Source organism: Gavialis gangeticus, unplaced genomic scaffold (assembly GCF_001723915.1).
Source record: "Gavialis gangeticus isolate Ggan-Ray unplaced genomic scaffold, GavGan_comp1, whole genome shotgun sequence".
Lineage (NCBI taxonomy): Eukaryota > Metazoa > Chordata > Crocodylia > Gavialidae > Gavialis > Gavialis gangeticus.
This window is the reverse complement of record NW_017729031.1, coordinates 35,253,623-35,268,061: the sequence shown is the minus strand read 5'-3', so window position 1 is coordinate 35,268,061 and position 14,439 is coordinate 35,253,623. Positions and strand designations below refer to the sequence as shown.

The window sequence follows — 14,439 nt, the reverse complement described above, 5'->3', positions numbered from 1 at the left end:
TTTTTTTTTTTTTTTTGAGGAGTGTGGCATATGAAGAAACAAGGAAATAAATATCCATGTGTGGTACTACTGAGGCAGCATCATCTGCAGTGGTTTTCAGTACCCTGGTAACACTCAACTGTGTTTTTACTTGTAACACTGTTTTCCAAGGCAGAATCACAAAACAAGAGCTGAGCTGAGATTGATGTATGTATGAAACTATCTAGCTAAGACTCAATCCAGAAGAAAGTATTGAGGAGGGTTCCCTAGGGGTCTGTCCTGGCATGGGTATTATTTCAACACTTGTTTCCCCCAACATTGTCATTAACAATGTAAGGACATACAGACGAGAAAAAAGTATTGTAAGGCAGATACAAAACTGGTTGGATCATCATGGTCAATGGGTGGTCATCAGTGGCTCAAAGTCTACATGGGAAGAGGTGTCAGGTGGGGTTCCCCAGGGGTTTGTTCTGTTTTTGATATTGTTTAATACAGTGATTCCCTAAGAGTCTGCTGCAGCCTGCTAGTGTGCTGGGAGACCAACAAAAATATGCTGCATAAAATGGGCTGGATGGCATCCTGGCCTGACCAGGCCAGTCCTTTTGTGGAGGGATTTAGTCTATGGACCAGATAGAATCAGAATATTTGAGTTAGGATGTTACACTCAATTAAAGGGGGTGGCATGAATAGATTAATTGATTATCAAAGCTATTATGGCTTTAAATCCAAAATGTATTAAGCACATAAGAAATATCGAACAAACTAGACAGTTTACATTTACAGGGATGTGCTTATGTAGGCCTTTCGTGTGATGCAGTAACTCAGCTGGCCAGACATTGTCACAGCACTGGCAGGTCACAACCACAACAGCAACGTGTCTTCTCAGGTTTCCAGCTTCCCAAGAGTTAAGTTGATTCAATAGCTATTTATATGTTCTACAATTTTTTTTCTTTCCACGTGTTGACAAGACTTCACATAGAATGATGTCAGCGACTCTCACCAATCACCCTCTCACAGCAACTCTCACCCCGTTACTGTGTTACCCGCTTTTTGCACTGCTAACTAGTTCAGTTATGTAAGCAGTTACGTAGTTCACCTAAGTAGGTCACCTGGGTAAGTTGCTCCTCATCTTAAGGCCTCAAAATAGCATGGGTCATGTCAAGGTTTTTAAAACGAATGTCAAAGTCTATGGGATGGGACCTCAGGAGGTCAAGTCCAGCCCCCTGCTCAAAGCAGGACCAGCCCCAACTCGATTTGTCCCAGCCAAGGCTTTGTCTAGCTGGTTCTTAGTCTTTTAAGGATGGAGGTTCCACAGCCTCTCTTAACTAACCTGTTCCAGTGCTTTGCTATCTTCCTTGGGAGAGAGTTTTTCCTAAAATCTAACCTAAACCTCCCTCACTGCAACTTGAGCCCATTGCTCCTTGTTCTGTCATCTGCCCCCACTGGGAATAGTCAGCTCCGTCCTCTTTGTAAGCCCTCTGCAGGGAGTTGAAGGCTGCTAGTCAATCCCCTCTCAGTCTTCCCTTCTGCAGACTAAATCGGCCCAGTTCCCTCAGCCCTTCCTCAGAAGTCATGTTCTCCAGCCCTTGAACCATTTCTGTTGCTCTCCGCTGGACTCTCTCCAATTGTCTACATCCTTTCTGTAGCGAGGGGCCCAGTTCTACCTGGAGAGGTTGTGGAATCTCTCTCTGTGGATGTTTTCAAGAGCAGGTTAGACCAACACTCAACAGAGATGGTTTAGTAATAGAGGATCTTCCTTGAGCTGGAAGTTAGATTGGAGGAAACTTCCTGAGGTCTCTTCCAACCCTACTTTTTTCTCGGATTCCAAAAAGTCAAGATATATAGGAAACAGCCCATAAATGTGTGAAAACCTCTAGACTTTTTCCTCTGCATAATTTTTAAAAGACAGAGCTACAATAGAAATTTCTGCAAATGAACTTAATGCAAGTTTGCCCAGTGATTAGTTCTTCCTTCTTTGGTTGTGTGGTGTGCTTGAATAAAAAGGAGAAAGCAATGGATTTCCTCCAAACTTGTGATATGAGCTTTCACGTACGAAGGCTTTTGTGAGAGAGTATTGTAGAAACAATGACATTACTATGGGAGAACATTGAAGAAATTTAATTTAAGGCATTATAGGATCGTTTTTATTTTCCTAACAGGCATTTATTTGTATCCTGAGTAGAAAAACAGGGATAAAGTTTTCAGTTCTTTGTATTTCAGCAAACTTGCATCTTTTTCTTCAGATGCAAGGGTGCAGGGTGACAATAGGTGCATGCATCAGCAGTAAGAGGCTACCAACTTAAACAGGAATAAGCAAATAGAGGCATTCACAGAAAGAACTTGCTAGGTCTTAGGGCCTGTATTTCAGGTTTAATACAAAGGACCTACTTTTATTATCTCAGACATTTCAAGATTTTCCCAACCCTCAATTCCTTATAATTCACATTAAAATAGACAATGGAAATATAAAAAGTTGTTAACATTGGTCAGAGTGTACCGTTCAGCTTGATCCTTGACCTGCCATAGGGATTCCACTTGATCAAATGAAAGATTTATCTCAGTAACAAGGAGGCAGCCTCCAGTACGTAATTCATATGAGTTTCTTGTTGGCTTAGGAGACTAGAAAAATGCTTTAAAATGGCCTTAACTAGTAAAACACAGCAGGACATGCTGCAAAATGAATTCCAGTCTTCAAATCCATTTTCAGATGTTCTGCTATTCTACGAAGCTGCTCTGACGTGTGGCATATTGGAATTGGGAGACAGTTTAATTGTTCTGGGAAAGGATTTTTTTTTAAGGTACATTTGAAATAGTCTGTTCTTCCTTAAAATATGCATTTAATTTTACAAAATGAATCTCAGCTTGCTCCTGACAATACTAGTTTAGGCTGTAATTCATTTTTCTTCTCTGTTGCTTTTGCTTGAAGCTAATTTCATCACAGCTGTCTTTCCCCCATCCCACAATTTCAGAACCAGCTTCTCTCTTGTTTTTTTAAGTCACCATTTGTGTTATGAGTTGGATTCACATGTATTACTTGGGTGTTGTAGTTATAGATTATAAGCCCCATTTGGGTAGAAATTATTGAGAATGTGGTAGCAGCTTTTATAATAATAGAGAACCCATTAAGGGCTAACAATATAGAGAAAGAAACACACCTGGAATAATTTTCTGAAAATTACCAATATATCAATAGAATACATGCCATTGTCTCTCTAATAGTAAAATTGCAAAAGACAAAAGGAGTGGAAAGAAAGCTTTAATACAGAAAGAGTGCTTAATCCTTTATAATTTAATGTGTCAAATTGTAATGCCATAAACATTTGAAGCAGTCATACCGACAACATGTCTTATTGATGTATATTCTTAATTAGGAAAATAACTCACCATGTGTCTTAAAAATGCTCTCTGTTCACTTTACTAACAGAAAACAGGTTTCCATTTGCTAACCTTACAGAGCCAGTATTAAGTATTGTAATCTAGTGCTCCCAGAAGTTTTGGTCATAGTCAAAACCTTTTGTACAGACCTTTTGTTTCTACTACACATTGTGCAGGTATATAGTAAAAGGTAACTTATTTCCCTGATAAGTTTGCAATTCAGTGGTACAGTGAGGGCTATCTGTATTCTATTCTGCTTTGGAGTTCATGAATATTGTCAGAATCCCTTCTACTAGTCATGGCTGACAGAAGTAGTTTGATGTTCTCGTCCTGTGCCCAGCTTGCAGCATCATGAGTATAGTTCCATTTTAATTTGGCTGAGAGAAGTTAATATGGAAATCTAGAGTTGTTGGTACTACCATATCAGGTTTTGTTGTAAACGAGCTTTAATTCTTGACCAAAATAATGTTCTGTTACCAAAAAACTCCATTATCAGAAGTATCCAGGACTTGTACGCTCTGAATATTGCGTATCTTGGCAGAAGAATACTATCCAATGGTGATAGGCTTATAGCTTTTACCTGTGGGAAATGGAGTCCATCATGGACCAGACTTTGCCCACCCTGCCACAGGCTGTTAATTTAGGCCAAATTAGCGTAACTGAGGCTAAGGAAAGTAGTATAAAAGGATCTTAGTCGGAAGCAAGAAGACACTCCAGGCAAGGTGGTAGTGTAGGTCAGTGTGTTCTAGTCTGACCATGATGACACAAGAACCTTGCTTTTCTGACCATATTCATCTTGTTCTGAGCAAGTGGTGTGGTATGGCTTTGTTTGAGGGAGGGGATAAAAGGGGGTTCACTGGGTGCGTCTACACATGCACTTTAATGCGCAGTAGCCTATTTTACTGTGCATTACGGCATCACGTCAAAAACCATGGTAATATGCTAATGCTCGGTAAAAATAGGCTACTACACATTAAGTGTCACTAAAAAAGCATGTGCTTTCACTTCTGTGCATTAGGGCAACCTAATATGCATATTTATCTGGTACCACACATTAGAGGTACTATATATAATGCACAGTAGCAAAAGCACATTAAGGAACATGTAGACATGCCTAGTGTTCTGCTAGACATTCCTCTGGCATCCTTTGGTGAGGGCGAGGTTCCTGTTTGCAGGCACAGCGAAGATCCAGTGCTTCTTACAACTTTAGTCTCTGAATTTGGGCAAGATCTCCCTAACAGCATGGCCACTTGCTAGGAATTCCTAAGATTTTAAAACGTAGAATGCTTATTTCTTTTGGCTTGTAAAAGTATATCTAGATATGTATTGTATTATTCTTTCTTTGATATAAATATTCATAATCTGAATATTTTAATTTTTGCTTTTGCATTCACTTCTTTGGAGGACTCATTTTACTAAGAACAGACTCTCTGAAGTAACTCTCTGACTCCTAAATTTCTTTCAGGGTCAACACTGGTGAAACACTAGTGACTGCCTTTTAGTTTAGAATGGAAATACTGGAGAAACTTATGTTTGCTAGCCTGCACAGTAAAGCAAGGTGCAAGACATTTAATTCTTTGGGAATTTTAATATATGGTTAACAAATCTCAAACTGTGCAAGCTGTTATATGTAGCTATTAATTTATTTCAGTTAATTTTTGTCAAATGAAATCTTATAGTAATGAAGATTAAATTAGTTCTCTCAAAAAAAGAACCAGTTTGTGTACTATAAGTATTTAATATGAATCTGTATACTAAGTGTTTAAAATATTCTGTTTTTATTTTTCATTTAGGTTGAAGATTGTAAAAATTTCTTTTAAGTGCAAACAGTTTTTTATTCAACTTAGGAAAGAATTGGTGAGTATTAATCTTAAAATTTGGTCTCATGAAAATTACAAAAAACAAATTTCCACATTTAGTCATCATTATCTTTACTCTGTGTTTGAACTTATGTGTTTACCTATGATACAACATTCATTTGCATCTGATTTCTGGCTATACATTGTTTTGATTGAGTTCTCTTAAATATTATAAAATTTTTCAATTCCATATGTGGAAATTGACTGTATCCTATGAGCTGATCTTAAATCAGTAAGAAATAAAGCAATCTGAAAATAAAACATGGCTTTTATTTAAACTTTGTTTTCAGCAAAATCCAAGTTAAATCAGAGGTTATTTTTGTATTGGTTTGGAAGTACTTATGTTTGTAAGTAAAACATTGTGAAATGTTAATTTTTTTTGTAGCTGACATTATCAACATAAATGGCATTTTCCCATTTACATTCTAATGGAAAACTGGTAATCCCTAACACAGTTCTAAATAGTGTGGTGTTGTAATAATGCTGCCTTTTGAAATTGCAAATTTAAGTCTTTGAAAACTTAAACCAAGAATGTATGCATTTTGGTGGCAGTGATGCAACATTTTTGCTACCTGTCGTCATCAGATTGCCTGATATTTAACTTGTGGTCTTGACTCGGTCCGTGCCTGAAAGCATTAACAGTCTAAGTTGATTATAAAATAGTATGCCAGAGAAGAAAGCGGGCAAAGGCAGTGGGAAAAAATTGGAGAAATGTACACTAAGAGTTGGAGATATCAGAACAACAGCAGACACCCTATGCCTGAAGAAGAGTACTTGTGCCTGAAAGCTTGCAAAGAACTTAGTTCCAACTACCCATTGGGTCTAATAAAACATATCACATCTACCCAAAGAATCTTGCCTGCCTATGTGCTTAGACCAACATGGCTACAACCAAAAACCCTGCAAGAGTAGGTTGATGTAGTTGACATGTCAGATATGGTCTATGAGAATAGGTCTTTCTGAATGTTTTATTTATCAGAGGATCACAGACTGCAGAATAATTGAGTAGCAAGAAATGTTTGATTTTTGAGGAGGATCAAGAGATGCATGCTATCAAAAGATTTTGCAAGGAGAAAGTCAGTATGGGAAGTGATTGTTTGGGGAGAGAAAGGAAGACTACACAGTGCAGATGGGTAAACTGCAGGTTTTGACAGGAGAGTGGCTGGTGACCAGTGATACAGCTCTAAAAACAGCTTTCGAACAAGCTGAGGAGTTGAAAATTGATTCAGGCGCTGTCAGGCTAAGTGAAGGAAGTGCTGGGGTCAGGCCGGAAGAGTGAGAATTGATGAGTCCAACTTAAGTGTGGGGAGTGCTGCTAAGGCTAACAAGGTGGAAGTTACAGTGGTCCAAAAAGGAGAACCCTGGATTTTCAATAGGTATTGACAAGAAGCAATTTATTTTGCATAGTATATGAAAGAAATGCAATGGATATTTAACAGCCTGAGTTGAGATGGAGAGGGAGGAATTGAGGTTAGTCACTAGGCTCAGACTTGTTACCATCTTAGCAGTGTAACGTGTAGGCTAAGTACTGTTTAGGATATAGAAGTCAGTTTTGAATAGCAAATTAACCTCATGTCCTCATGAGCAGGGACACGTGTTTGCAGCAGCACTAAGACTACTGCAGTGCACACCCCTGCTCATGCAATTTGCAGCAGGACACATTGTCCTGCTGCCCCATGTGCTGCAGTGGAGGCTGGCTGGGGCACAGGTTGCCTCAGCGTGGGGCTAGGTGGGAGGCAGCCCCCGGGCTGAGGTACCCTTTGCGCCAGCCAACTGGAGAGTGGCCCGTGGAGATGGGGAAGCTGGCAGCCCAGGACTGCCTGCTCCCCTGCCTTTGCTGCGGAGTCCCCACACTGAGGCAGCCTGTGCCATAGCCACCCACTCCACGGTTGCCTAGGATGCCTCAAGATGGGGGAGCAGGCAGCCTCAGGGTGGGGGCTGTGCTAAAGAGGCCCCCACACTGAGGCATGTGGAGCCCCTGTCTTGAGGCATGCTGTGCGACAGCCAGTTGTCTGGGGCACAGTGCCTTGAGATGGGGGAGCAGGCAGCCTTCTGAGATGGGGCTGGCTGGGGTGCAGGGTGGCTCAGCGCAAGGGCTTTGCAGCACGTAGAGATGGGGCTGGGCTGCCTGCTCCCCCGTCTTCACATTTGTCCCGGCACACAGCACTTTGGTGTGCTTTGCGCTGCTCTTTTTCTCAGTTTTTTTTAATTTGCTACCAGGAAATCCCAGTCGCATATTTTGCCCCAGTTCTGCCAATTAGCAGTGCTGCACCTGGTTTAACATGCAACACTTGTGGTTTGCGGTGCCACAAATCACACATGCCTACGCATCTGGAACCAGCCTAAGAGGCCAAAGATTAAATTTTGGCTCGTGGTCTGTATGCAGAATTTCCATGGAAGTCATTGGGAGTGGGGTAGTTAATCTTCAGACCCTTTCAACATCTAGGATTGCCATAGTTAAGCAGCAGTTAGATAAGAATTCACTGTGTTGTATTTTGAATATTATGAATGAAGGGAATGGTATTGTGCCAGGCCCCTGCTGACCCATACCTTTTTGGTTGAGTGTGTGTGCAATGGTGTGTATTTACTAGATCTGAGCAGGGTCATTAGGCTGACACAAGCATAACTTCTCTGTCCTTCTATTTGTCAGTACTTCCTATGTAATGCATCTCGTTACATATGGCAGAACGTAGTTCTGCACAACATCCCCCATTCCTCATTGAGACACCTTATCTGTATAAGAAATACATTTCCTCATGCTGTGATTTTAAGGTCTGCTTATCAGATGCACCTAAATCACAAAGATTTTGCTTTCATTTCTTCCTAGGTATGTATAGCCAAATAAATAGGAAGCTTGAATTTGACTTTTTAAATCTCATGAACATAGAAACAGTTTGTCAGTCTAGAATTTGTGCTCCCTACCCAAACTTTTACTCCTATAAAAATCCAAGACATACTGTCCACCAGGTAATGCTTAGCTCTGTTACTTAAAAAAACCAACCAACCAACCAACCGACCTCATCCAGCACCCCAGGAACAAACAGCAAAAACAAAAATGCAAGCAGTTTCATAATTTTCTCCTTGGCGTTACGTGTATATGTACAAATAATAGAGGGAAGGAAGCAGGAAGTAGAGCAGCAGCTTGGTCAGGGAGGATAGGGCAGGGAGCAGAAGGATGAGCAGATTATTAAGTAAAAGAAAGGGATTAGTGTGGTGCAGGGCTAATTTATGATGACACACCTGCCAAAAAGGTTTGCCCCACTACTTTATGATGTTAAATTAGTTTCGACAGAGATACATATTTCAACAATTTATCACGATGTCTTGCAGATTTTATTTTAAAATAGCTCTATCTGATTTTTTAATAGCTCAAATACTAATCAGATATTTTAATTACAGCAGTCTGCTTCAAAAATCCAGGGACCTCACTTTTTAATTGCTTATTAATTTCTCTAACTCAGCATTATACGGCATTAATACAAGTAAAGAATCTGTGTGTAAGTAAGCCATTGGAAGAAAGTCAGAATAACTAAGAAAGCTAATACATTTTCACCATTAAAACTCCCTTAGTTACAGTTATTAGTGGCAGAGCCAGTTATTTAGTATGTACCTGCATGGAGATTGGACACGCACCACATCCGTGTCCACTTATGTACCGAGAATTTGCACTGTGGGATTATTTCCTTTCATCTTCTTTTTTTTTCTTTTATTTTTTTTTATAGTGACTCTTGCAGCTTTGAGTCCTATCTTGCAGGCCCTCTGCATATGGGACGTCAGGGAGATATTTAGATTAATGATCTATTTGAGTTGTTAGTTCAATGTGTTCCTTTTTACTTAAAAGGCAAACATTTGCTTAATAAATGACATTGCTTGCTAAGTCCATTACAAAAGGATTTTATAGGCTGTGTATGTTTCTCATTAGAATCTACTTCAGTAAGAAACGAATAGTGTGTCAGGGATGACAGACCTTTACTTTGCGCTTCTATTCCTTTCTCTGGCCCCATCTTACAAAAGCACTCTGCGCTAGATTCACAAAGGGTATTCACCAGTGTAGGTACTACAAGCACTCAAAATCTCTGCTCACTTGTGGTCTAGTCCTGCAGGTACCTAATTTGTTTTTTCTGGTGGACTTGTGCACGGCCACTGAATTCTTGCCAGCGACTAGGTTACAGCATCCTTTTTTCACCTTCCCATTTTGGAACCAGCAGTTAGGGCAGTCTCTCTGGAAGGAAGTGGGTGATATACATTTAAATTCTAGTTTTAAGAAGCAGAACAGGGGGGTTTAAAAGCCCTCTGGGGATTGTTGTAATCATTAGGCAAATTGATATTAAGGCAGCACCAGTAACTGCTGTGCTGCTTTGTGCAAGGAAGATGGTGAAAACCTGCATTAGCCACCTAACTCCCAGAGGGGGTTCACAGCTATGATCCTGGGAGGTGGCGCTCTTATGCCCAGAGTTGGTGCCTAATTCTCTGAGAGGTGGGTTGTTGGTCCTACCTGCCTCCTTGGACTTTCCTATTGGCTACCTTGGGAAACTATCCACTAAGGACACTAGTTCCTGTAAATCCCTTCCTTAAGTGCCTCACTCTGCCTATTCCTTGTATTGGGAAACTGGACCTAATTTGAATTGGGTGATAGGGTGTCTTAGCATCACATAAGTCTCCCTTCTGAATTTATGTCATTTAGCCCATGTCTGGAAGCCCAAGTAGGCTGCACAGCCCTGCACAGGCTATCTTTTGAACCAGCAGCTGTGTGACCACCTCTGTGAAGCACTGTGAGCTGGCTGAGTAGGCTAATTGCCCCTGAAACAGCAGAGCTAAATGAGCAAACCTGAGCTAACCTGCAGTAGGTTGCAGAAGCAGCTGCATTGGCTGAGGAGCCAGTCCACTTGGAGCAGTGCTGCCTGGCTGAGGATGCCAGTTTGCTTTCAGGACATGGCCTTGAAAATTCTCTTCCCAAGAACGGGAGGACTGTCAGGCCAGTACTTCTGCCCCATGAGGGGAACTTGTGCTTGAACAGTCTCGAAATTCCAGGCTTTTAGGTGAGGCACCCTTTAAGTTATCTCAGCTCTTGTGAATTGGAAGCAAAGGAGCATCTGTATAAATGTAGCCAGTCTGAGATCTGACTTGCTTTGTCAGAGGATGGATTACTAAAACATCATTGCCCAGCTGATAGCTTTTTTGAGGGAAAATGGTTAGTAGGTCAAACCGAATCTGACAGAATAATTATTTTGGTGAAATGTAACTATTGCATCTCATCTATCTTTAAAGAGTCAATAAAAATTTTTAGTTTTTGTGAATTACTAAATATGATGATGATATTGAATTTTTTACGCCCCCCACACACATTTTAAAAACTTGTAGAATCCTGCTGTAAATAATTCAGATATGCTACTTATGAAATGTAGATCCAGTTTGCTCCTTAATTATCTACTTTTACTTTGGGACTGGGTGCAGGGTCTTGCTTAGTATTTTGTAATGACAGCTTCCTATTTGCTATTTTTAGGCTTGGCAGAATTTGATTTGTATTTCTAAGCATTTATTTTTATTTTTTATCAATTTAAATTTTCAGGATTGTGTGAAATTAGGAGCATGGGGGCAGACAATTTATTAACAATAGTATATTACTATTATAATGCAGTTTAGCTGCTTGCTGTGACATTACTACTATAGAACTGCTGCCAGCTGGGTGGCAGAGCAGCCACCACTCCAAGCTTTGCTCACCCATAGCTCCCTCTTCTGCTTTGTCTCTTCCTCTTCCTTTGTTCCCAGGCCCCTGGGGTTTCTGGGAGTTGCAGTACAAACTGCAGTCAGCACGGTTCGGTAAGACTGCTCCCCCTGTCATCATCAATCATCATTTGTCTTGCATCCTCTTTCTGTAAATTTAAACTATTAACAATGGAGATTTTTTTTGTCGGTCTGTGAGTGTGAGGTGAAATCAATATTTATCGGTGTTTACTGATAAAAATCGAATCCTGCCAAGCCTAGGTATTTTGGAAGGCTACTGTAAAGGGAGAAGAGAACTCTCATTTTGTAATCCAACACTGCACCAAAAGTAAAGGAATGGTTGCATGAGGGAGGAATGAATCTTAGTTGATTGGGCGAGGTTGGGAGTTCTTTAAAGTTTCCTGAAGTAGGATGCTGCACCAGGTAGAAGTGGGCAGGGGCATTGCACTAAACCCAGCCTTCTGTATGCAAGAGAGCCAGGTTGTCTTGTTGATCTCCTTTGAAGGACCGTGGGTAGAAACAGTCATATGCAGCTTGCTTGACCCCTCCAGCACCTGCTACCTGGGTTCTTTCTCCCTATTTGTAAGTGCCGTAAAAGTTTTATTCATGCAAGCTTGAATCTCCTTCAGCTTAGCAAAAATAGTTGCACCGTCTTAAGCTAAGTGCAGACATTTGGGGTATTAGGGGGAAGTTAAATCAGTTCAAATGGGCTGCCCAACATCAGGTAGGTCAGGCTTGGTGGGTGGAGGTGGCTAGCAGGGGGTTGGGGGTCCAGCAGGCTGGAGGGGCTTGGGGGTCTGCCCGGGTGGTAGGGGGCTAGGCATGAACTGCATTGGAGCAGGCAGGAACTGCAAACCCACAGGATTTTGCTGGGGTCTAGAAGTGTCTGGCAGTGTCCATGGAGGGCTTGGGGGTGGGGGTGGGGGGGAATCAGAGGCCACATTTATCCCTCCCACCCCACCTCTCCCTGCACCAGGACTTACTTGTTGGCTCTGGCAGCAGTGAATGCTCATAAAAGTGGCTGTACCCTGAGTGGTTTGTGGGATGGGGGTTGAGAGGGTTGGCTGGGCCGGTGGGAGGTGGGAAGCAAAAAGTAGCCCAATAAGTCCAGCGGGTGAAAAGAGCAGTTTTGGGGCTGGGGTCAGTGGCTGGCTTCTGCCTGCCTTGGGGACGCATAGGGAAAGTGTACAGAAATTCCATGCACAAATTTGACCTAAATCAAATAAGTTTGATCCAGGTTTTATCTTAAACCGGGTTCTGTAACTTTTAGACCGGGTTGTATGCATGGAACTTCTGTACAGTTGCAGGTTTGGACTGATTGCTGGTCACGAAGACCAAGTTTGTAAATGGATGGTCAGCACCCCAGGATGAGCTAAGTTTAAATCGGACAACCATTTTGAACCCCATTTAATCTCCCAAATGTCTGTACTTAGGCTTACTGTTCTTAAACGTTCACATGTGGCATGCATACCAGTTTACTGTCTCTCCTGTTCTCCAGTGCCAGGATTAAATCTCATTTCGTACCTCACTGTTGTTGGGATCTTGGCCAAGGGCGCCAGGTGCATGGCAGCTCTTTTCTCTTTTACAGAATCACAGTTTAATGGCTAAGAGCTTGCCATCTTTCCAGAAAAAGTTTTCAGCATTGTAGTATACTGAGAACAGGCCCATTTAAGGGAAAATGAGTGTAATAATTATGAGCAAAATGGGTTTAAACACAAGCTTGTAATTTCCTGTGGTTCCTCTGCTTTACCTGGGGCAGGTTAGAGTATTAATGTCTTGTGTTCTGTCAGGGTTGACAGTAGTTTTACAAAGAGTTTAAATTATGGATTTTTCTAGGACAGTTTGAATAGGAACGATCCTGCCACAGGCAGGGGATTAAACTAGATCAGGGGTTCTCAATCCCTGGGCCGTGGCCCAGTGCCAGTCTGCAGCACAGTTGGCTGCTGGACTGGAAGTGGCCGCAGACCGGCAAACTGCAGCCCCCCATAGCCAGGTGGAGAGGCCATGGCTCCTTTTGCAGGGCCCGTGGCAGTGCAGGGTTTGGCTTACCACCCCCACCTGGGGTGCAGGTAGCCTTACCTGTCTGCCAGCCGGAAATTTGGGCCACAGTCAGCTGTGACTGGGCTACGGTTTGCCAGGCCATGGCTGCTTCCAGGCCCTGGTTTATCAGACAGTGGCATAAAAACTTTGAGAACCCCTGAACTAGATGATCTCTGGAGGTCTCTTCCAGCCCTGCTGCTCTGTGATTCTCTGATTCTGCAAAAAGCTTTAAGATATGTAAAATTGGGATAACCCCACTTGAAACATATTTTGGAACAGAATTCTTTGTACCACTTCTGGAAAGTGTTTACAAAATGAAAAATAATTATTGTCTTTAATTTTTTTAACATTATCGGAAAGCATTTTAATTTCTCTGAAGTCAAACCTTTTCTCTTTTTTTAGCATGAATCTAGAGAAACATTACTAGGTTTCAATATGGTGAATTATCGAGCCTGTAAGAATTTGTGGAAGGCTTGTGTTGAGCATCACACTTTCTTCCGACTGGACAGACCTCTACCCCCTCAGAAGAACTTTTTTGCACATTATTTTACTTTGGGTTCAAAGTTCCGATACTGGTAAGTGCTGGTTGTGATATCTGGAGGGGCGGCGGGGAGGGGTGTCAACAAAACCTGTGAGATGCATCAGTAAATGTAGGCTGCTACTAGTGGGCTTCATTAAAAAATGCCACAATTAAAGTAGTTGTGGGATCTCTTAGTGCTGTTTTTCTTTGGCTTCATTCTCAGGTATATGTCATTTTAATACTTTCACCATCAGAAAATAAATGAAATGGGGAAATAATGATTAATGAGGCTTGAATGTCCTTGCATATCATATTGTAGCATTATAATAGAGATAACTTGGCGTTAGTAATCTGTGCTGCTTATTAGATGCCACAAACTTGCATCATCCATGCTTACGTCATGAAAGCATTTCTTATCTACAACATCTTAGAATTTTATTATTTCCAGATCAGGAACTGATACCAGGCTGACACATTTAGATTCAGTCCTTTAAGGTGTAGATCTTGGTTGCATCCAGAAAGGTGATCCTCATCTAGGAAGGTATGAATGAACTCAACATATCTTGTCTCAGAACTTCATAATCTATCAGCCAAAGATTTTAAAAACTTTAAAAACTACTTCAGCCCACCAAGTAGGGTGTGTACTGACATGCAATCTAAGCTAAGAAATACGTTAATAACTAGCAACTGCTGTAAGCAGTAGGTTGTTGTGAACCTATGTTGAAAACAGTTTAGATGTTAATATTGTCAGAGCGTGAGTGTAGTTATTTCAGTTGTGTATAGGTCTGACACCTAACTAATTACATGTTATAATGCTGAAATGACAATGATTCATGCTTTTAAAATTCCCTTTTAACTGAGGGAGTTTTTAAAAATAAAACTGAAGCATTTAGAATTTTGTTACAGGTGATTGGCAGGCTTTATTTCTGTTAGTCGCACACA

The 14,439-nt window shown here is 41.3% G+C and overlaps 1 protein-coding gene across 2 annotated transcripts in view; it reads left to right on the top strand.

The window, feature by feature from the left end:
• PTPN4 (protein tyrosine phosphatase, non-receptor type 4) overlaps positions 1 to 14,439 on the top strand; it is a 179,377-nt gene that overhangs the window by 103,249 nt on the left and 61,689 nt on the right. For both annotated transcript variants that reach the window (XR_002098532.1, XM_019522616.1), the window contains exons 10-11: positions 5,148 to 5,211; positions 13,380 to 13,552. Coding sequence is in view for 1 of the 2 variants with exons in the window: in XM_019522616.1 (XP_019378161.1) it covers positions 5,148 to 5,211; positions 13,380 to 13,552 (237 nt within the window). In the remaining variant the exon portion in view is untranslated. The remainder of the gene's footprint in view (positions 1 to 5,147; positions 5,212 to 13,379; positions 13,553 to 14,439) is intronic.